Raw genomic sequence first — 21,119 nt, forward strand, 5'->3', positions numbered from 1 at the left:
TTGTTTATCCATAGAAATAAACTTTGTCATCATTTAATTATGTGTTTTCTAAATTGATGGCAAAATCTGTCAAGTCAAAAATATACATACATGTATACGTATATGTGTATGTAGGTGTGTGTAGGTGTATATTAGTGTGTTAGTGGTGTGTAGGTCTGTGTTAGTGTGTGTAGGTGTACATTAGTGTGTATAGGTGGTGTGTAGATGTGTGTTAGTGGTGTATAGGTGGTGTGTAGGTGTGTGTTTGTGGTGTGTCAGTATAATGACTCAGGACCAGTTGGATGAGGGGACTGGGTTTTTTTAAGTGAATTATGCGTTTTATAAATTGATGGCAAAATCTGTCAGGTCAGAAATAATTTATACACACACGACTTAAATGCTACATTTGCTGGTGTAAAATGTTGTGCTGGTATGAGTGGATCAGACACAGCAGCGCTGCTGGAGTTTTTAAATACCGTGTCCACTCACTGTCCACTCTATTAGACACTCCTACCTAGTTGGTCCACCTTGTAGATGTAAAGTCAGAGACGATCGCTCATCTATTGCTGCTGTTTGAGTCGGTCATCTTCTAGACCTTCATCAGTGGTCACAGGACGCTGTCCACGGGGCGCTGTTGGCTGGATGTTTTTGGTTGGTGGACGATTCTCAGTCCAGCAGTGACAGTGAGGTATTTAAAAACTCCACTCATACCAGCACAACACACACTAACACACCACCACCATGTCAGTGTTACTGCAGTGCTGAGAATGATCCACCACCTAAATAATACCTGCTCTGTGGGGGTCCATTGAAGAACAGCATGAAAGGCGGCTAACAAAGCATGTAGAGAAACAGATGGACTACAGTCAGTAATTGTAGAAGTACAAAGTGCTTCATTCAGTCCAAACTTCAAAAATTCATATAATTAATCATTAAAGTCTAAAACTGTGTTCGTTTTACATGATTCAGTGCAATCAATTTACCGACAGAAGCTTCTAGAGTTTTCTAGCACAGCTGTGCTCCCAGTGTGTGTGTGTGTGTGTGTGTGTGTGTGTGTGTGTGTTCACCCCTATCAGCGTTACCACATAGCTGTCCTCAAAAATAGGCCAGGGTCACATGGGCAGGTAAATGGGCAGTTAAATTTAGGCCCCGCATATTGTGCTGGGATCCGTCCTCGTCCTGCTGACTGTACTGGGATACTGGGAGTGGAAAAATGATTTGAAGCTGGGAACGACTGGGAGCTTGACATTATCTGAGGGGACAGTTTTAGTTTAACGGTTAAGATCCGGTACCTCGATCGAGCCTCACAACCAAGTTGTAATTAGGAACGTTGTAGCCTAGTGGTCAAGGTACTGAACTAGTAATCAGAAGGTCAATGGTTCAATCCCCACCATTGCCAGATTGCTGTTGGGCCCTTAACCTTCAATTGCTTAGACAATATACTGTACTGTCATAATACTATTAGTCGCTTTGGATAAAGGCCTATCCCAGCTTTTTTAATGGGCGCAAGGCACACAGTAACACCCTGGACAAGGTGCCAGTCCATCGCAGGGCACACACACACACACTCATACACACACCCAATTCAGTGTCTCCAATAAACCTGACCGCATGTTTTTGGACTGTGGGAGGAATCCGGAGCTCCCGGAGGAAACCCACACAGACACGGGGAGAACATGCAAACTCCACACGGAAAGGACCCGGACCGCCCGGCCTGGGGATCGAATCCAGGACCTTCTTGCTGTGAGGCGACAGTGCTACCACCAGAAAAGCAAATTCCAGCCAATGAGCTGATCTGTTAGTGTTCGTTTCATTTTCATCAGCCTCTTTATCCTGGTCAGGGTCACGGTGGGGCGGTTCCTCCAGGAAACACTGGGTGCAGGGCAGGGTGCCAATCCCTCTCAGAGATTTGGCCACCTGAGACATAGCCAATCATGTCTGGGTAGACATCTGTCCGGCTAGCGTTTTCACCTTCAAACTGCAGTCTGGAAGGTTATTAATGTAACCACCAGTTAGCTTTGTTCTTCTGGAATAAGTGTAGCAGGTGCAACAGTGTTGTTGGTATTACTAAACAGCGTTTAAACATACTGGCCTCTTTATTAGGATCACGGTGTGTGTTAATCTGCCTCCAGTCTTTAATCAGTGGACACCTTCTGATCTCAGGATGCTGCTGGCTTTATATTTTTGGTTTGTTCTCCCCCCAGTATTGACACTGACGTGTTTACAAATCCCAGCAACACTGCTGCACCTGCTGCACCCATACCAGAACAACACACACTTGGATCCTTTTTGACTTACCGCTGTTGTAAATGGTGGCTGTTTGAGTTACCTTAAACCTTCTTCATGCGCAAACCAATTCTTCTGCTCACAGAACTGCCACTCACTGGATGTTTTTTGTCTTTCGTGGCTGCAACTTTATCCTCAGAGATCCTTCCACAATATTTAAGAGCGTGTAGATTAGGTGCACATTCAGTCAAGAGCATTTATGAGGTCAGAAAGGATGTTCCAATTCATCCTAAAAAGTGGTTTAGGTTTGGTCAGAGCTTTGTACGGGCGGCACGGTGGCTCGGTGGGTAGCACTGTTGCCTCACAGCAAGAAGGTCCTGGGTTCGATCCCCAGGTGGGGCGGTCCGGGTCCTTTCTGTGTGGAGTTTGCTCCGGTTTTCTCCCACATTGCCCTATAGGGGTTTGGGTATGTTTGTGTGTGTACTGTATGTGTGTGTGTCTGTCCTGCGATGGACTGGCACCCGGTCCAGGGTGTTACTGTGTGCCTTGCGCCCATTGAAAAGCTGGGATAGGCTCCAGCGCCCCCCTGCAACCCTGATTGAATAAGTGGTTAAGAAAGCGAGTGAGTGTATATGATCACTTTAATACACTTTTGGGCAACAGGTGTGACTAAAAAAGCTGAACCCAATGATTAGAAGGGGGTGTTTACAAACTTTTAGTGTTAGAGTGGAAAGCGATCACTTTATTAATCATTTACCTGGTTGCAGTTTAAAATTGCTGAACAAGAGTCCCAGAGAGCACAAGTTAGTTAAATATATATTGTATATAAGAGGGGAAGCTCGTCCACTCTGTGATATCTGCCATATACCTGTTTCTGTCGATCTGTCTGTCTGTCTGTCTGTCTGTCTGTCTGTCTGTCTGTCTGTCTGTCTGTCTGTCTATCTATCTATCTATCTATCTATCTATCTATCTATCTATCTATCTGTCTGTCTGTCTATCTATCTATCTGTCTGTCTGTCTATATGTCTGTCTGTCTGTCTATATATCTGTCTGTCTACTATTTGTCTAGCTATATATCTGTCTGTCTGTCGGTCTGTCTACCCACACAGTGTATCACAGGGCAAATACCCACATTTAAATGTATCAGTAAAAGTTCCAGTCGGATTGATTAATTAATCAGCATTTTTTGATTTTTCCTTTAAAACTCAGACTCTATCAGACTGAACTTTTCTTGCTCCTCAGATGTCACTAAATTTGCATAAAAAACAAAATCCACTAACATTTCCAAACTATTTGGCTTCCCTTTTTTTAGGCTTCATCTAACGGATCCATCTTCAGTCCCCGTCTTTCCATCTACCGGACGCTAGAATGACCGACGTGATCAGCCTTGACAGCACCGAGAACCACGAAGAAGATGCAGGAACCACAGAGAACATCCTCCACGAGGACTGCGAGACCCAGGAGGAGGAGATAAACGGCGTCCAGGACCCGGCCGAGGAGGAGACGGAGACGAGCGGCAGGACGAGAAAGCGCGAGAGGCCGCAGAAGAGCGAAGAGGCCGTCATCACCGAGGTGGAAAACATGAACGACGTGGGGGAGCTGGAGGACAAGCCCGATAAGAAGGACGAAACCAACCTGACGGACGTAGCTATGAAACAGGAGGTGAGGTGGAAAATAAGTGTCATTAATTATTTCATAAAGTGAGAATGAGGATTTAAGTCACTTTTTATTTACAATTTAAGAACCTAAAAGGCAAAACTTAATAAAACTGGTTTATTTCATCATTTTTCTAAGCTGGAAGTAACTTATGAGGAGAATTAATTTTAGCACAGCTGCATCTTATCCTGTGTAAAGCTTATTTTCTGTTAAACTGAGTTACGTCAACTAAATACACTGATCAGCCATAACATTAAAACCACCTCCTTGTTTCTACACTCACTGTCCATTTTATCAGCTCCACTTACCATATAGAAGCACTTTGTAGTTCTACAGTTACTGACTGTAGTCCTGCTGTGTCTGATCCACTCATACCAGCACAACACACACTAACACACCACCACCATGTCAGTGTCACTGCAGTGCTGAGAATCATCCACCACCTAAATAATACCTGCTCTGTGGTGGTCCTGTGGGGGTCCTGACTATTGAAGAACAGGGTGAAAGGAGGTTAAAAAAGCATGCAGAGAAACATATGAACTACAGTCAGTAATTGTAGAACTACAAAGTGCTACTATATGGTAAGTGGAGCTGATAAAATGGACAGTGAGTGTAGAAACAAGGAGGTGGTTTTAATGTTATGGCTGATCAGTGTACATCAAGGACGTTGCCATGAATTGGCTCATTAAGGAAGTCACGTTTGATGAGCTGGATTGGTGGGTATATAAGGTGTGGAAGGCTCTCAACCTAATCATGCTGATTATCTTTCTTGGGGTGGATGGGATCTTCCAGCGAGACGATGAGAAATGTCCCACATTAGTTGGAAGAGCATGACCAAGACATGCAAGTACTAGTGCAAGTGGGAGCACCTCGATCAGTGTGTTTGTGCTATGGATCCTCCCCCAGGCACCTTGCAGCAGCTGTGGGATGCACTGCAGTCAGCATGGCTCCAGATACCTGTGACGACCTACCAGGACCTTATTGAGTCACTTCCAGGCGGTCTAGCTGCTGTCCATGCTGCACACGGTTACTGGGTTACTCTGGATATTAGCTGGTGGTCATAATAATGTGACTCGACAGTGTAATTTTTACATCATTATGAAGGGATTGACCATATCTAAATATTGGGAAGATGTGAGCCTGTGTATCTTAATACATATTGTGATTACAGCCTTGAAATTCAATACATACAAGTTTACATACTCTTGGATTTCAGTGATGCCTTCAATAAAATAAACATAATAATAATAATAATGATAAGATCTTGTGGCGTCAGCGCGATGTAAAGAAACCTAACACTCCTGCTCTTAAAAGAACAGAATTTTATTTAGGAAAAGTTGCTCTTGTGTGAATTACAAGAGGCTGAATCTGATATACGCCAGATCTCTCCCACTCATCAAACAAGTAAAAATGAACACACTGGTCAACACACACACACACAACACACACAGACACACACACACATAATGAAAACTGATCAAATATGTGCAGTGAATAAAGGAAAGCAGATTTGTGAATGATATATGAACATTATTCTACCATTTAGGATAAAATACTTAATATACACACATGACTATAATTATTATACCTTCTTTTTCTATCTTATTTCTATCTTATCTCATTGTTTTTTGGCTGCTCCCATATTTAGACATAGCCACAGCAGATCATTCTGGTTTCTGTATCAGATTTTACACCTGATAACCTTTCCTGATGCAACACTCCTTTGTTTCGAGCTTGGGAAGGTGCCAGATCTGATATACAGCAGATCCCTCCTACGCATCGAACAAGTGAAAATGAGCACACTGGTCATTTACGTTTTCAGCATTTAGCAGAAGCTTTTATACAGTGTGACTTGCAGTATACAGTCTAAGCAGTTGAGGGTTAAGGGCCCTGCTCAAGGGCCCAACAGTGGCAACCTGGCAGAGGTGGGGTTTGAACCAGCGACCTTTTGTTTACTAGTCCAGTACCTTAACCACTAGGCTATAACTGCCCTGCAACACACCCTGATCAACACACACAACACACTTAATGAATGGTAACAGAACAACCCGAACACAAAATGTGCCATGCGCTACATCACCCTGAACATGTCTCACTCTACACAAACACTACTAAAACTGGCTGCATCATGGGACACATTGCTAATGACTTAAGCAGGCAGGGAGTCCCGGGGTAGCTTTCTATGATGCCGAGATGGTTGCTCAATCGATATTTTTGAACAAAGAAGGGTGTGTTCCAATCTATAAGTTTTAAATGGGATTAAAATGACTTTTACTAGTTTAGGTGTATTTTATTTGATAGTCGCATGTTTAGATAAATAAAATATAACAAACTGTAGGAACATCAGAATTCGACTGGCATTAAATCTGTAATATTCATCCAAATAGACAGACAGACAGACAGACAGACAGACAGACAGACAGACAGACAGATAGATAGATAGATAGATAGACAGGTAGACAGACAGATAGATAGACAGACAAACATAAAGATAGACAGACAGACAGACAGACAGACAGGTAGATTAGATAGATAGATAGATAGATAGATAGATAGATAGATAGATAGATAGATAGATAGATAGATAGATAGATAGATAGATAGATAGATAGACAGACAGACAGACAGACAGACAGACAGATAGGACTGTAGACTGTAGGAACATCAGAATTCGACTGGCATTAAATCTGTAATATTCATCCAGATAGACAGACAGACAGGTCGATTAGATAGATAGATAGATAGATAGATAGATAGATAGATAGATAGATAGATAGATAGATAGATAGATAGATAGATAGATAGATAGATAGATAGATAGATAGATAGATAGATAGATAGATAGATAGATAGATAGGTAGGCAGGCAGACAGACAGACAGACAGACAGACAGGTAGATTAGATAGATAGATAGATAGATAGATAGATAGATAGATAGATAGATAGATAGATAGATAGATAGATAGATAGATAGATAGATAGATAGGCAGACAGACAGACAGACAGACAGACAGACAGACAGGTAGATTAGATAGATAGATAGATAGATAGATAGATAGATAGATAGATAGATAGATAGATAGACAGACAGACAGACAGACAGACAGACAGACAGATAGGACTGTAGACTGTAGGAACATCAGAATTCGACTGGCATTAAATCTGTAATATTCATCCAGATAGACAGACAGACAGGTCGATTAGATAGATAGATAGATAGATAGATAGATAGATAGATAGATAGATAGATAGATAGATAGATAGATAGATAGATAGATAGATAGATAGATAGATAGATAGATAGATAGATAGATAGATAGATAGATAGACAGGTAGATTAGATAGATAGATAGATAGATAGATAGATAGATAGATAGATAGATAGATAGATAGATAGATAGATAGATAGATAGATAGATAGATAGATAGATAGATAGATAGATAGATAGACAGACAGACAGACAGACAGACAGACAGGTAGATTAGATAGATAGATAGATAGATAGCTAGATAGATAGATAGACAGACAGACAGACAGACAGACAGACAGACAGACAGACAGACAGACAGACAGATAGGACTGTAGACTGTAGGAACATCAGAATTCGACTGGCATTAAATCTGTAATATTCATCCAGATAGACAGACAGACAGGTCGATTAGATAGATAGATAGATAGATAGATAGATAGATAGATAGATAGATAGATAGATAGATAGATAGATAGATAGATAGATAGACAGATAGACAGATAGATAGATAGATAGATAGATAGATAGATAGATAGATAGATAGATAGATAGATAGATAGATAGATAGATAGATAGATAGACAGACAGACAGGTAGATTAGATAGATAGATAGATAGATAGATAGATAGATAGATAGATAGATAGATAGATAGATAGATAGATAGATAGATAGATAGATAGATAGATAGATAGATAGATAGATAGATAGATAGGCAGGCAGGCAGGCAGGCAGGCAGGCAGGCAGACAGACAGACAGACAGACAGACAGACAGACAGACAGACAGACAGACAGACAGACAGATAGATAGGTGCTCGGGTTGGGCCCAGTACCTCTGAGATCCGGGGGTTTAAATCTCATTGGTGCAATCAGTCAGGAGAAAGGGGTGGCCGAACAGCCCAGCCATTGGGAGATGAACTCTTTGCATGTCAGTGCACTCTAGTGCTGGTCCCAAGCCTGTAAAGGAAGGAGGGCTGCATCAGGACAGGGTATCAGGTGTAAAATCGGGTATACATATTAAATATGAGAGTCGAGCTATTGGTGCCCCTTCAAATTTTCACTCCTACTCCCACAGAGACTCCTAACGTCCAACAGACCTGTGATGAAGACCTACGTGCCCAAGGTTGGGAAAGGAGACGTGAAGAGCAAGTTCGAGGCCATGCAGAAGGTCCGAGAGGACAGGAACCGCATGAGGACCCAGGAGGAGCAGAAGAAACGGAAGGAGCAGTACATCAAAGAGAGGGAGCGCATCCGCAATAAACAGATCGTCAGTACAGCTCATTTATGTTCTGCATGCTTACAACCTTACAGGCTTAAAAAACACATACTGTATACATGCTGGTGAGTAGCACTGTCGCCTCACAGCGTGGAGGTCCTGGGTTCGATTCCCAGGTGGAGCAATTAGGGTCCTTTCTGTGTGGAGTTTGCATGTTCTCCCATGTCTGTTTCCTCAGGGATGAATCCAGTTTGCAGGAGGCTTAACCAAAGTAGAACATTCATTCTTTCATTGTTTGTTTTACCACTGCTTTATCCTGGTCAGGGTCGCAGTGGGTGCAATGTATTGGGCGAAAGGTAGGAAACACCCTGGACAGGTCGTCAGTACATCACAGGGCACTCACACACACACACACACACACACACACCAAGGACAATTTAGTTTCTCCAAGTAACCTGAATGCACGTCTTTAGACTGTGGGAGGAAACCGGAGCACCCGGAGGAACCACACTGTCACAGGGAGAACATACAAACTCCACACAGAAAGGACCCGGACCGCCCCACCTGGGAATCAAACCCAGGACCTTCTTGCTGTGAGGCGACAGTGCTACCCACCGAGCCACCGTTTTGCCCCAAAGTAGAGCAAAATAATTTTATATTCTGGGATATTCTGCTAGCACACCAGTGCAGAGATTCTGAACTCCTTGGTTTAAAATTCAGCGTTGCCACCGGTTGGCTGGCCGCCATCCAGCGGGCATAATTTGCAGTGCCTGCAGCAGACACGTCTGTGCTAGGGCGGGATGAACGGACTATGTGGGTGCATATATTTTAGGCTCATGTAAAATAATGAGGTTGTTTTTGAAACGTATACACTGAAAATAACACAAATATAATATAAAAACACTGAAATACAATTACAAACAGTTAAACATCAATAAAAAGCCGCTCAGGTGGCGCAGCAGTAAAGAAACAAAATGACTGGTGCAGTTACGACCTCTGCGGGCTGCTTGGTGTGGTGGCGCCTGCACAGAGATGGGAAAGGAGTGCATGAGGTAGAGGGTGTGGCTCTCTGTACACAGCGCTGTACCGCACTGCACTCGTCAAGTGTAGGTGATAAGTTGATCGATTGCTGTGCACGTGTCGGAGGGGGCATTGAGCAGCCTCGTCCTCCTCAATCAGGAGCAGGGACCAGCATTAGTGAGAGGATGATTGACAGGTAGAAATTAGATGCGCTAAAGTAGGAGAAAAAGGGAACAAAAAAATACAATAAAAGCTGCACTTTAGTTTTACTTCTGTATTGTTTCCTGATGCTTCTTAATGGTGGAGATGCTTGATTCCGTTCAGCACCGGCGCATTCACGTGAGAAGTGACAAAACCACTTTTGTGCCGCTGTGCCGTTATTTCTTATGAAGTGTGACGGCGGTGCACAAAACTTAACGTGACTTATTGTAGTAAAACAGCGAGTGAGGAATGTGATTAGTGGAGGAACTTATGAGCAGTAATAATGAAGAGAAGTTTACTGCTCCTGTCTCCTTCTTTTACTACATTAAACCACGTTAAGCTTTATTTTCAACCAGAAGCGGTTTAGACTCTGGGAGAAGCTGATTCTGATTCTCACCATTTCTCAGAAGCTGGAGCTGTAACACAAGTTTAAAAGTGAAACAGGGAGGAAAATCCAGATAAACACAGATACATGTGGAGCTGTAACACTGGATCTGACGCTTATTCCACACTGATGCAGATTCAGCTCAGATTTACACTTCAAATCAAGCGCTGAACAAAGCGGCTGTTCATTGTTAATTTAAAATTAAATAAATAAATAAATGTATAAAAAAGGCTGAACATGTCGAGTTTAAGGTACAAATTTCTCCACGAAGGGCGTCTCATATAGTTTCGAGTTTAGGGGACATCGAGTTACAAGGTACCACAGCAACCCAGGGACTGAGAAGTTTAAGGGCCTTGCTCAAGGGCCCAACAGTGGCTGCATAGCAGAGTTAGGATTCAAACTCACAAGCTTCTGATTAGTAGCCCAAAGCTCTTCCCATTAGTGAATAATGATGCAGATCTTCTCAAAATGGGCGGCACGGTGGCTCGGTGGGTAGCACTGTCGCCTCACAGCAAGAAGGTCCTGGGTTCGATCCCCAGGCGAGGCGGTCCCAGTCCTTTCTGTGTGGAGTTTGCATGTTCTCCCCGTGTCTGCGTAAGGCTCCAACACCTTATTTGGACCATCAACTTGTTAAATAAATCACACTTAAATGTTCACACACATGCTCTAAAGGAAGGCTCTACCATGACCATGTGACACAGGACTGCCCAATCAGTGACCCTCAGGCGTTTATATAGGCCGGCACTTACAGGATTAAGAGTCAGTGTGGTAAAGCTGATGATCCTCCAACACACCAGTATAACCACCAGTATAACCACCAGTATAACCACGTCCTGTCTGACTCCCTCCAGATAAAAGAGCTGCTCGCCTCCAGCGACGAGGAGGAAGAGGAGGTGAAGCCGGGGAAGACCGAGAAATCCTACGTCCCCAAGATCATAGGTAAGTCCCCATGATGGTGTGAGAGCGACCTCTGGGCTCGGAAGTGACCGAATCCAGATTACTGGTTTAATCCGGTTTGCCTGACCAACTGTCCGGTTCCTGTGGGGTGTGTTCACAGGCAGCGTGAAGGGAAAGTTCGCAGAGATGGAGAAGCAACGGCAGGAAGGCGAGAAGAAGAAAATGGCGGAGGAGAGGAAGAAGAGGGCCACGCAGGAGGCCCAGGAGAAGGCCAAAATTCAGAAGGAGCTCGCCAAGAGGGCGGAAGAGGTGAGTGAGCGCAGTGGGTTGCGCTGTCGCCTCACAGCAAGAAGGGCCTGGGTTCGAATCCCAGGTGGAGCGGTCCGGGTCCTTTCTGAATGTGTCTGTGTGGGTTTCCCTACGGGCACTCCGGTTTCCTCACACAATCCAAAGACCTGCAGTGAACTGGAGCTACTAAAATTGTCCTCAAGTGTGTGTGTGTTTGCCCTGTGATGGACTGGTGACCCACCGCGACCCTGACCAGGACCCTCACGTGGTGGTAAAACAATTAATGAACTACAGTAATGAATGAATGAGTTAGTGTACATTATATGGCTAAAAGTATGTGGACACCTGATCATTAGCTTGCTGGACATCCCATTCCCAAACCTTGACCATTCATACAGAGTTTGCAGCTATAGCAGTCTCCATTCTTTAGGAAAAGTTTGTGTGAATTTGTTCTCATTTAGTCAAACAAAGCATTTGTAAGGTCAGTTATCAGAAGGCTGGAATCACAGTCGATGTTTTTATTCATCCCACAGTTGTTCATTAGTGTTTAGGTCAGGATTATATTTACTATATACACATATCAGGCATAACATTAAAACCACCTCCTTGTTTCTACACTCACTGTCCATTTTATCAGCTCCACTTACCATATAGAAGCACTTTGTAGTTCTACAATTACTGACTGTAGTCCATCTGTTTCTCTACATGCTTTGTTAGCCCCCTTTCACACTGTTCTTCAATAGTCAGGACCCCCACAGAGCAGGTATTATTTAGGTGGTGGATCATTCTCAGCACTGCAGTGACACTGACATGGTGGTGGTGTGTTAGTGTGTGTTGTGCTGGTATGAGTGGATCAGACACAGCAGCGCTGCTGGAGGTTTTAAACACCGTGTCCACTCACTGTCCACTCTATTATACACTCCTACCTAGTTGGTCCACCTTGTAGATGTAAAGTCAGAGACGGTCGCTCATCTATTGCTGCTGTTTGAGTCGGTCATCATCTAGACCTTCATCAGTGCTCACAAGACGCTGCCCATGGGGCGCTGTAGGCTGGATATTTTTGGTTGGTGGACTATTCTCAGTCCAGCAGTGACAGAGAGGTGTTTAAAAACTCCAGCAGCGCTGCTGTGTCTGATCCACTCATACCAGCACAACACACACTAACACACCACCACCATGTCAATGTCACTGCAGTGCTGCAGAATGATCCACCACCTAAATAATACCTGCTCTGTGGTGGTCCTGTGGGGGTCCTGACCATTGAAGAACAGATGGACTACAGTCAGTAATTGTAGAACTACAAAGTGCTTCTATATGGTAAGTGGAGCTGATAAAATGGACAGTGAGTGAAGAAACAAGGAGGTGGTTTTAATGTTATGGCTGATCAGTGTATTATATAATGATACCAAAAACTGAACAGCTCAGTTTGCTAAATTAATTAAAAGTAGTTCTTGTATGTCGTTATCAGCTAATAAAGCAAAAGAAAAAGGACAGAACATTCCTTTAAACAGCTGTGTTTGAGAATCAGCCTCTCAGCCGCTTGACCATTTGTTTCTGAAGCATCTGCTGAAGCACCACGAGCGGAAGTTTATATCTAGAAGCGACAGACCTGCCGCTTCAGTCGGCAACTGTTCCCCACACGTTCCAAAACGGGCCCTCAGACACCTCTCAGACCAAATTAGCCGCTATCTAACGACTATCGGGGGCCGAGGGGTACGACCGGGGGCAGCTGAGCCAGCGGAATGGTTCTCACGCGCCAGGCTTTATCTCCGGCCTGTCCACATGAACAGAGACAAAAGGTCTGAGGGACGGTACGGCCAGAACAAGCACAACAAAGGGCTGAAAGTATGTGGACACCTCGCCGACAGCTCGTTTCACGTGTCTTTCTAAAACCTCTGGCATTATGTCTATAAACTGCAACTTTTAGTCGTACCTCCTTGGTTTTGTGTTCTTTGATTTCTGTTCTCATATTTTTATATTATTTTTGCATTACATTTTAATTTTATTTCATTTAAATTTGCAGCATTTAGGAGGCTTTTTTATCCAAAGCGACTTACAACCATGACTGATACAATGGGATGCAATTGAGGGTTAAGGGTCTTGCTCAGGGCTTGAACCGATTACTAGTCCAGAAGGACATGCAAACTCCACACAGAAAGGACCCGGATTGCTCCACCTGGGAATCGAACCCAGGACCTTCGTGCTGTGAGGTGCATGTTCTTATTGTGACAGTGTGGGTTTCCTCCGGGTGCTCCGGTTTCCAAAGACATGGAGTCAGGTTAATTAAGTTTGTGTGTATGTGTGCGTGAATGTGTGTGTGTGTGTGTGTGTGTGTGTGAATGTGTGTGTGTGTGTGTGTGTGAATGTGTGAATGTGTGTTTGTGTGGGTGTGTGAATATGTGTGTGTGTGAATATGTGTGTGTGTGTGAATGTGGGTGTGTGTGTGTCTGTGTATGTTAATGTGTATGTGTGTGTGTGTGAATGTGTGTGTGTAAATGTGTGTTTGTGTGGGTGTGTGAATGTGTGTGTAAATGTGTGTGTGTAAATGTGTGTGTGAATGTGTGTGTAAATGTGTGTGTGTATGTGTATGTGTGTGTGTATGTTAATGTGTGTGTGTATGTGTGTGTGTGTATGTTAATGTGTGTGTGTGTGTGTGTGTGTGAATGTGTGTGTGTGTGTATGTGTGTGTGTATGTTAATGTGTGCGTGTGTGTGTGTGAATGTGTGTGTGTGTGTGTGTGTGTGTGTGTGAATGTGTGTGTGTGTGAATGTGTGTTCGAATGTGTGTGTGTGTGTGTGTGTGAATGTGTCTGTGTGTGTATGTGTGTGTGTGTGTGCCCTGTAATGAACCAATTAAAGTGGCGGTAAAACAGACAATGAATGAATACTGGATTTGCATTCAAAAGGTTGCTGGTTCAAGCCCCACCACTGCCAGGTTGTCACTGTTGGGCCCTCGAGCAAGGCCCTTAACCCTTATTGTTTAGACAATATACTGTCACAGTACTGTAAGTCACTTTCATTAAGATAAGACTTTATTGATTGTCTTGGGTTACCTTCAGGTCCTCTAGTTTCTTCTCACCTTTTAAAACATGCAGAAGGTGGATTGGCTGCTCTAAATTGCCCCACAAACTGGTGCTCTGTCGGCGCCAGATCCACCACGACCCTGACCAGGATAAATCAGTTACAGATTTGATCCAGTTCAACCGTAGACCATCATCTCAGCACGTCGGTGATCTGTTACTGACTGTTACTGACTGTGCTTTAGGAAGGAGACGACAGTTTGCTGGTGCAAGTGGTTCCTTCCAAACCTGCGAAGCACCCCGGCAAGATCAAGATGAACTTCGAGAACCTGGAGAAGAGTCGAGAGGAGGAGCTGAAGAAAAGGACCGAGGAGGAGAAGAAGAAGAGATACGACGAGAACCGCCGCTCGTTCAGAGACGCCAAGCGACACTCCATATCCACCAATCAGGTCAGGAGATCATCATTAAATATCCTTTAATGCAGAGATCTGCTCACACAGCGACTTCAGACTCGACTCGGACTTGACTCATGACTCGTAAACAACAAGAGTCCCGAGCGTCAGCATGTGTTAACATTAGTTACGTGTGACAATTATATATAAATATATATATATACCGACAACACACGCAATGTGTAAATGTTCCAGCCAGCTTCGGTGTAGTGATGAAGCGTCGCTCCCTACTCCCTACACAGTCTGAAGTTCACTTCATTTGAACATTTTTGTTACCTTTGGATTGGAATCTCATTTAAAATGGTGGAATACCCTACGTAGTGCACTACACAGTAACAGCTGGGGTGAATGGAACGCTCCTACAGAATCGGCGCTAATGGTTGAAAGACTCTTTCTGAACCAATCAGAGCTTCTGATTGTAATTGTTAGTAAGAAATGCTGTTATTTGCATTTATTCAGTTTGCGTCACACAGATGACGTGGTAATGAAACGCTCGATCGGCTTTCTAACGACTTCCTGTTTTACTTCACGACCGGGAAAAGTTTGGAGGTTTTTAATTATAAGCACATTTACAAAATAACGGATTCTATTCCTAATGGGACGCACGCTTATAAATGTAATAGCATCTGGAAGAACAGAAGCTAAGGTAAGCAGCGGTTATGATTGCTGTGTTTTGGATTTTGGCCGCTGTGCCGTAATTTATCGAGTGCTTTTGTTCTGTAATGAAAACAAAACGTATCAGTTGAAGCTTTTAACTGGAACCTTCTTGTTACAGAAATTACATTCATTTACACAATGAGGAGGAAAGTAAAGGCACGAAGTAAAACGGCTAAATACACTCGCTAATCTGTTGTTGTTTTTATCTGAACTTACAGATTATTTCTTTATTTCTATGCTACATTTCCAATATATGTTTTGTGTAGATTATATTGACTCGTGACTTGACTCGGACTCTAGCCTAAAGACTCGTGACTTGACTCAGACTCGTATTTTGTGACTTGTGAACATCTCTGCTTTAATGTAATATAAATAATACAGTTTTTTATCACAGCTCTGAATGACATTTCTCGGACTCACGTTGGTTTCACAGGACGAGGAACCCCCGAGAAAGGAGAACGAGCGAGCCACTCCCGGGAAGCTTCGCATGACGTTCGAGGAGCAGGAGAAGGAGAGACAGGAGCAGCAGAAGAAGCAGGCTGAGGAGGAGGCCAGGAAAAGACTTCTGGAGGAGAAGAAAGCTTTTGAGGAGGCCAAACTGGGCATGGTACACACAATTCTTATCTGAAGATAACAAGCCATGCACTCGTCACCAACAAACGATAGTGAGCTCTGTCCAACCAGAGCCGTTCATCACTGATCTACTGGACCAAGCAAAGACGTCTATGTGGTTTAGCCACTTATTACACAGTTTATCTTTTAGACCAGCGTTTATCAAACTTTTTTGCACCACAGACCAGTTTCATATAAGATATAATTTCATGGACTGACGGGGAAGGAAGGATTAAATAATATAACTTCTAAACGGTGTAAAATGAGCTTTTTTTTGCTGCAACACGAAAATTGCTTTTCTAGCGATCTGTAATTATTAATTCTTTCTGTGCGGCCTGGTTATAAATGACCCACAGAACGGTACCGATCAGCCAAAACATTAGGATCAATCTCCAAAAAAGTGCATGGCCATGTCTATTTAAAAAAAGGTGCATGTGAGGATGGAGGATCTATTAAACGTTGGGCTGATGGACGTTCCTCGCAGTTCACGTGTAATTGCAGCAGATCTGATCAACATAAAGACCTCAGGGACTTTGATGAGAGCCGAATTGTTATGGCCCGACAACTGGATTGAAGTTTCTATTAAATAATAAAGGACTGAAGGTGATCTGACTAGGAACAAGCTACAAAACCGCAGACAAGTTGTTGGACGACCAAGACTCATTGATGCCAGCAGAAGATCTACTGTTGCTCAGATTCTTAATCCTGGTGATGAGGTGAATGTATCCCAAAGCACAGTGCATTACTGTGCCCATTCTAATCCCTGTCCACCTTCGACAGCACCCACAATGCCACACTGGCATCAGAGCAATGGGAGAAGGTAGTCTGGTCCGATAATTCCAGTTTACTCCAAGATCTAGTGGATGGAATGGCTTTTTAGCCACAGTTTTGTACTACCTTGGTTGAGCATGGTTTCTACTGCAACTGGTTTAATTTTCAGTTCTTGCAGATGTGGGTCTTCACCTCGGGCATCAGTAGCGAGTCGCATCGTGTCCCGCCCCGTTACCACAGTAAAATCATCATCCAGCTGGCTTTAAATTCTAGTTGCTGAACTCTGTTTTTGTGTAATAATAATAATATGTAATAACATATATAATAACATCATTTTTGGTCTTTGGTCGTAATAACGTTTTATTTCTGGTACGTTTCTTCAGGCTCAGGACGACGAGGACGCGGACTCCACCCAGGCCGAGAAGGAAGAGATCCGGCCTGGAAAACTGAGGCTGAGCTTCGAGGAGCTGGAACGCCAGAGACTGGAGGAGGAACATAAACGGGTGGAGGAGGAGAGAAGGAGGCGCATCATGGAGGAGAAGAAAGCCTTCGCTGAGGCCAGGAAGAGCATGGTCAGAAATATAACACAACATGACTAACATGGAAAATAAATTTGTCAGGAATTACACCATGATGGCCAAAAGTTTGTGGACACCTGACCATGAGCTTGTTACCAACATTCCCATCCATCACAAAGGTTTGTAACAGGGTTGAGGTCAGGCCACTGTACAGGCCGCTGAGTTAAACCTTGTTAAAACACAATGGAGGAGGAAGAGGAAGAGCCCTTCCCAAACTGTTCCAACTAAATTGGAACCATATACTTGGCTAAAATTATGTGGCTAACTATGAAGGGTGTCCATAAACCTTTGGCCATATAGTGTATTCCGTTAAAGATAAAGATTTTCCACCACGATAGGTCCATATTATTTTAGTTAGCACCGGTAATGATTGTAATGAATGATGATCCATCCAACCGTCCGTCCATCCAAACATCCAACCGTCCGTCCGTTCATCCATCCATCCATCCAACCGTCTGTCCATCCATCCAAACATCCAACCGTCCATCCATCCAAACATCCAACCGTCCATCCATCCAAACATCCAACCGTCCGTCCGTTCATCCATCCGTCCATCCAACCGTTCATCCATCCAAACATCCAACCGTCAATCCATTCAAACATCCAACCGTCCATCCATCCAAACATCCAACCGTCCGTCCGTTCATTCATCCGTCCATCCATCCAAACATCCAACCGTCCGTCCGTTCATCCATCCGTCCATCCAACCGTCCATCCATCCAAACATCCAACCGTCCGTCCGTTCATCCATCCGTCCATCCAACCGTCCATCCATCCAAACATCCAACCGTCCGTCCATCCATCTAAACATCCAACCGTCCATCCATCCAAACATCCAACCGTCCGTCCGTTCATCCATCCATCCATCCAACCGTTCGTCCATCCATCCAAACATCCAATCGTCCGTCCATCCAAACATCCAACCGTCCGTCCATCCATCTAAACATCCAACCGTCCATCCATCCAACCATCCGTCCATCCATCTAAACATCCAACCGTCCATCCATCCAAACATCCAACCGTCCGTCTGTTCATCCATCCGTCCATCCAACCATCCATCCATCCAAACATCCAATCGTCCGTCCATCCAAACATCCAACCGTACGTCCGTTCATCCATCCGTCCATCCAACCGTCCATCCATCCAAACATCCAACCGTCCGTCCGTTCATCCATCCGTCCATCCAACCGTCCATCCATTCAAACATCCAACCGTCCGTCCGTTCATCCAAACATCCAATCGTCCGTCCATCCAAACATCCAACCGTCCGTCCATCCATCTAAACATCCAACCGTCCATCCATCCAAACATCCAACCGTCCGTCCATCCATCCAAACATCCAATCGTCCATCCATCCAAACATCCAACCGTCCGTCCGTTCATTCATCTGTCCATCCAACCGTCCATCCATCCAAACATCCAACCGTCCATCCATCCAAACATCCAACCGTCCGTCCATCCAAACATCCAACCGTCCATCCATCCAAACATCCAATTGTCCATCCAACCATCCGTCCATCCATCCAACCGTCTGTCCATTTAACCATCCGTCCGTCTGTCCAACAATCCAACCGTCTGTCCATCTAACCATCCAACTGTCTGTCCATCCAACCATCCGTCCATCCATCCAAACATCTGTCCATCCAACCGTCCATCCGTCTGTCCAACAATCCAACCATCCGTCCATCTAACCATCCAACCGTCCGTCCAGCCATCCATCTATCCATCCATCCATCTATCCATCTGTTTGTTTGTCTGTCCGTCCGTCCGTCCATCCATCCAGTTAGCATTGCTTAACATCTAAACTGGGCTTACCCAGACGACTTTCATGCCGGGTTGGACACCAGCATCCAGCAGTAGGAATCCCCACATTGTTTGATAGATCAGGCTCTAAGATGCATGTGAGGAGCTGTAAATGGTTCTCGAAGAGTCTCCATCTGCATCCCTAACTCTTCATTCCTTATACCCTCTCAGGTTTTAGACGATGATGACGAAGCCCTGCTCGCAGCCATCAGCGCCGACGCCGGCGTCACACCGGGTAAACTGTCCATCAGCTTCGAGGAGCTGGAGAGGCAGAGGCGTGAGGAGGAGCAGAAGAGAAAAGAGGAGGAAGCAAAGCGACGTCTAGAGGAGGAGAAGAGACTGTTCGCGGAGGCTCGCAAGAACATGGTAAGGCGTGATGGTGGAACGGGAATGCTGACTGCTACGTTAGCATGCATCTGAGTTTGATGGTGTAGAAGGTTTGTAGCATGGCCTGCTAATGTGTTCCTTTATTTCTTATTAGTGGCTAAATTTGACTAGCAGTTAGTGACTTCTCTGTGGCCATATAAACAGGGGGTAGTTTTACTGCACCTGTTAGATACGAGTGTGGGCTCAGGGTGGGCTCACCTGACTACAGGATTGTGGAGAGCCAAATGGGACATGCTACACTGCCGCTTAGTTGCTAATTTTAACCGATTCTTTATATAGCCACAGTGGATCATTGTGGTCCACATACCTAATTTAGTGCAATGCCCTTCTTGACGCACCCTTCTTATAGTATCTGGGCTTGTGACCGAGAGTTAGCCAACCACTGACTTGTTAAAGATAGCATCAACTTTCAATTACTTTTTATCCAAAGTGACTTGCAAATATAACTGAATACATTTTGAGCAATTGAGGATTAAAGTCTTGCTCAGGGGTCCAACAGGGGCAACTTGGTGGACCTGAGGCTTGAAACAGGAATATTCTGAATACTAGTCCAGCACCTTAACCGCTAAGCTACAACTTCCAGTCGTGTCTCAGTGATTAAAGTGCTGGACTAGTAATTGGAGGGTTGGAAGATTGCTGGTTCAAGCCCCACGACTGCCAGGTTGCCACTACTGGACCCCTGAGGTCCTTAACCCTCAATTGCTTGGAATTTTAGGTTCCTTTGGATGAAAGCGTCTGCCAAATCAGCGGTCCCCAAACGTTTTTGCACCATGGACCGGTTTCATATAAGATATAATTTCACGGATCGGCGGGGATGGGGGGATTTAAAACAAAATAACTATAGAATGGAAGATCAATGTGAATCCTGAGCTTTTTCCGCTGCAACGAGACGCTGCTCCCATCTAGTGGTGATAAGAGACAATAACGCCCGAAGAGTGTTGGAACTTGGGTGAGTTGAACTTTTTGAAGTGTTTAACAGTAATGAACGCTGCTGCATGTCGAATGTGCGCTCGGCCCCATAGCGTCTATCATCTGAGCACACGTTATGTATGTTTATACTTTCCAGCTAACACTGATCCGATCTGTTTACATACGAATTTAAGCCTTATGTTCTGTTCACTGACTCTGGACATCCATCAAATTTGTAAGATACATTATAAATAATCCAATTTTAAATTGCTTTATCATGTACAATGCAGATAACGTTCACGTGTCCATGTGATCTGAAGAGAATGTAAGATTAAACAGTGCAGAGAAAGAAAACCAGCACCGGACCCTGTTTGTTTTCTTTATTTAACATTCAGTGCAATATTCACTTCAAATGTTCACAACATAATGATTATAATGATTAATGACTTAATACGAGATAAATATGAACAAAGTGTGTCTAAATATAGGGGTGAGGGATCAAACACTATATTAAAATAGTAAATAGTAAACATTATATATAAAGAAATCAAGTTCTAGATAATGCTGTAAATAATCAAAGTGCTTTTGTGTAAATTTAACTCGGTTTTATTGTAAAACATCCATCCACCCATCCATCCATCAATATAATGATCTATCCATCCATCTGTTTATTAATCTATCCATCCATCCATCCATCCATCCATCCATCCACCCATCCATCCATCAATATAATGATCTATCCATCCATCTGTTTATTAATCTATCCATCCATCCATCCATCCATCCACCCATCCATTAATCAATATAATGATCT

The 21,119-nt window shown here is 43.9% G+C and overlaps 1 protein-coding gene across 4 annotated transcripts in view; it reads left to right on the forward strand.

The window, feature by feature from the left end:
• Positions 1–21,119, forward strand: part of nexn (nexilin (F actin binding protein)) — a 48,673-nt gene that overhangs the window by 15,662 nt on the left and 11,892 nt on the right. For 3 of the 4 annotated variants that reach the window (XM_062998843.1, XM_062998842.1, XM_062998844.1), the window contains 8 exons: positions 3,518–3,867; positions 8,186–8,377; positions 10,784–10,871; positions 10,990–11,138; positions 14,382–14,585; positions 15,679–15,852; positions 17,012–17,200; positions 19,181–19,375. In XM_062998843.1, the coding sequence (XP_062854913.1) occupies positions 3,574–3,867; positions 8,186–8,377; positions 10,784–10,871; positions 10,990–11,138; positions 14,382–14,585; positions 15,679–15,852; positions 17,012–17,200; positions 19,181–19,375 (1,485 nt within the window). In that variant the 5' untranslated portion in view covers positions 3,518–3,573. Of the gene's footprint in view, positions 1–3,517; positions 3,868–8,185; positions 8,378–10,783; positions 10,872–10,989; positions 11,139–14,381; positions 14,586–15,678; positions 15,853–17,011; positions 17,201–19,180; positions 19,376–21,119 lie in introns of those variants that run through there. The other variant, XM_062998845.1, reaches the window with a different exon arrangement.

This window comes from Trichomycterus rosablanca, chromosome 7 (assembly GCF_030014385.1).
Source record: "Trichomycterus rosablanca isolate fTriRos1 chromosome 7, fTriRos1.hap1, whole genome shotgun sequence".
NCBI lineage: Eukaryota > Metazoa > Chordata > Actinopteri > Siluriformes > Trichomycteridae > Trichomycterus > Trichomycterus rosablanca.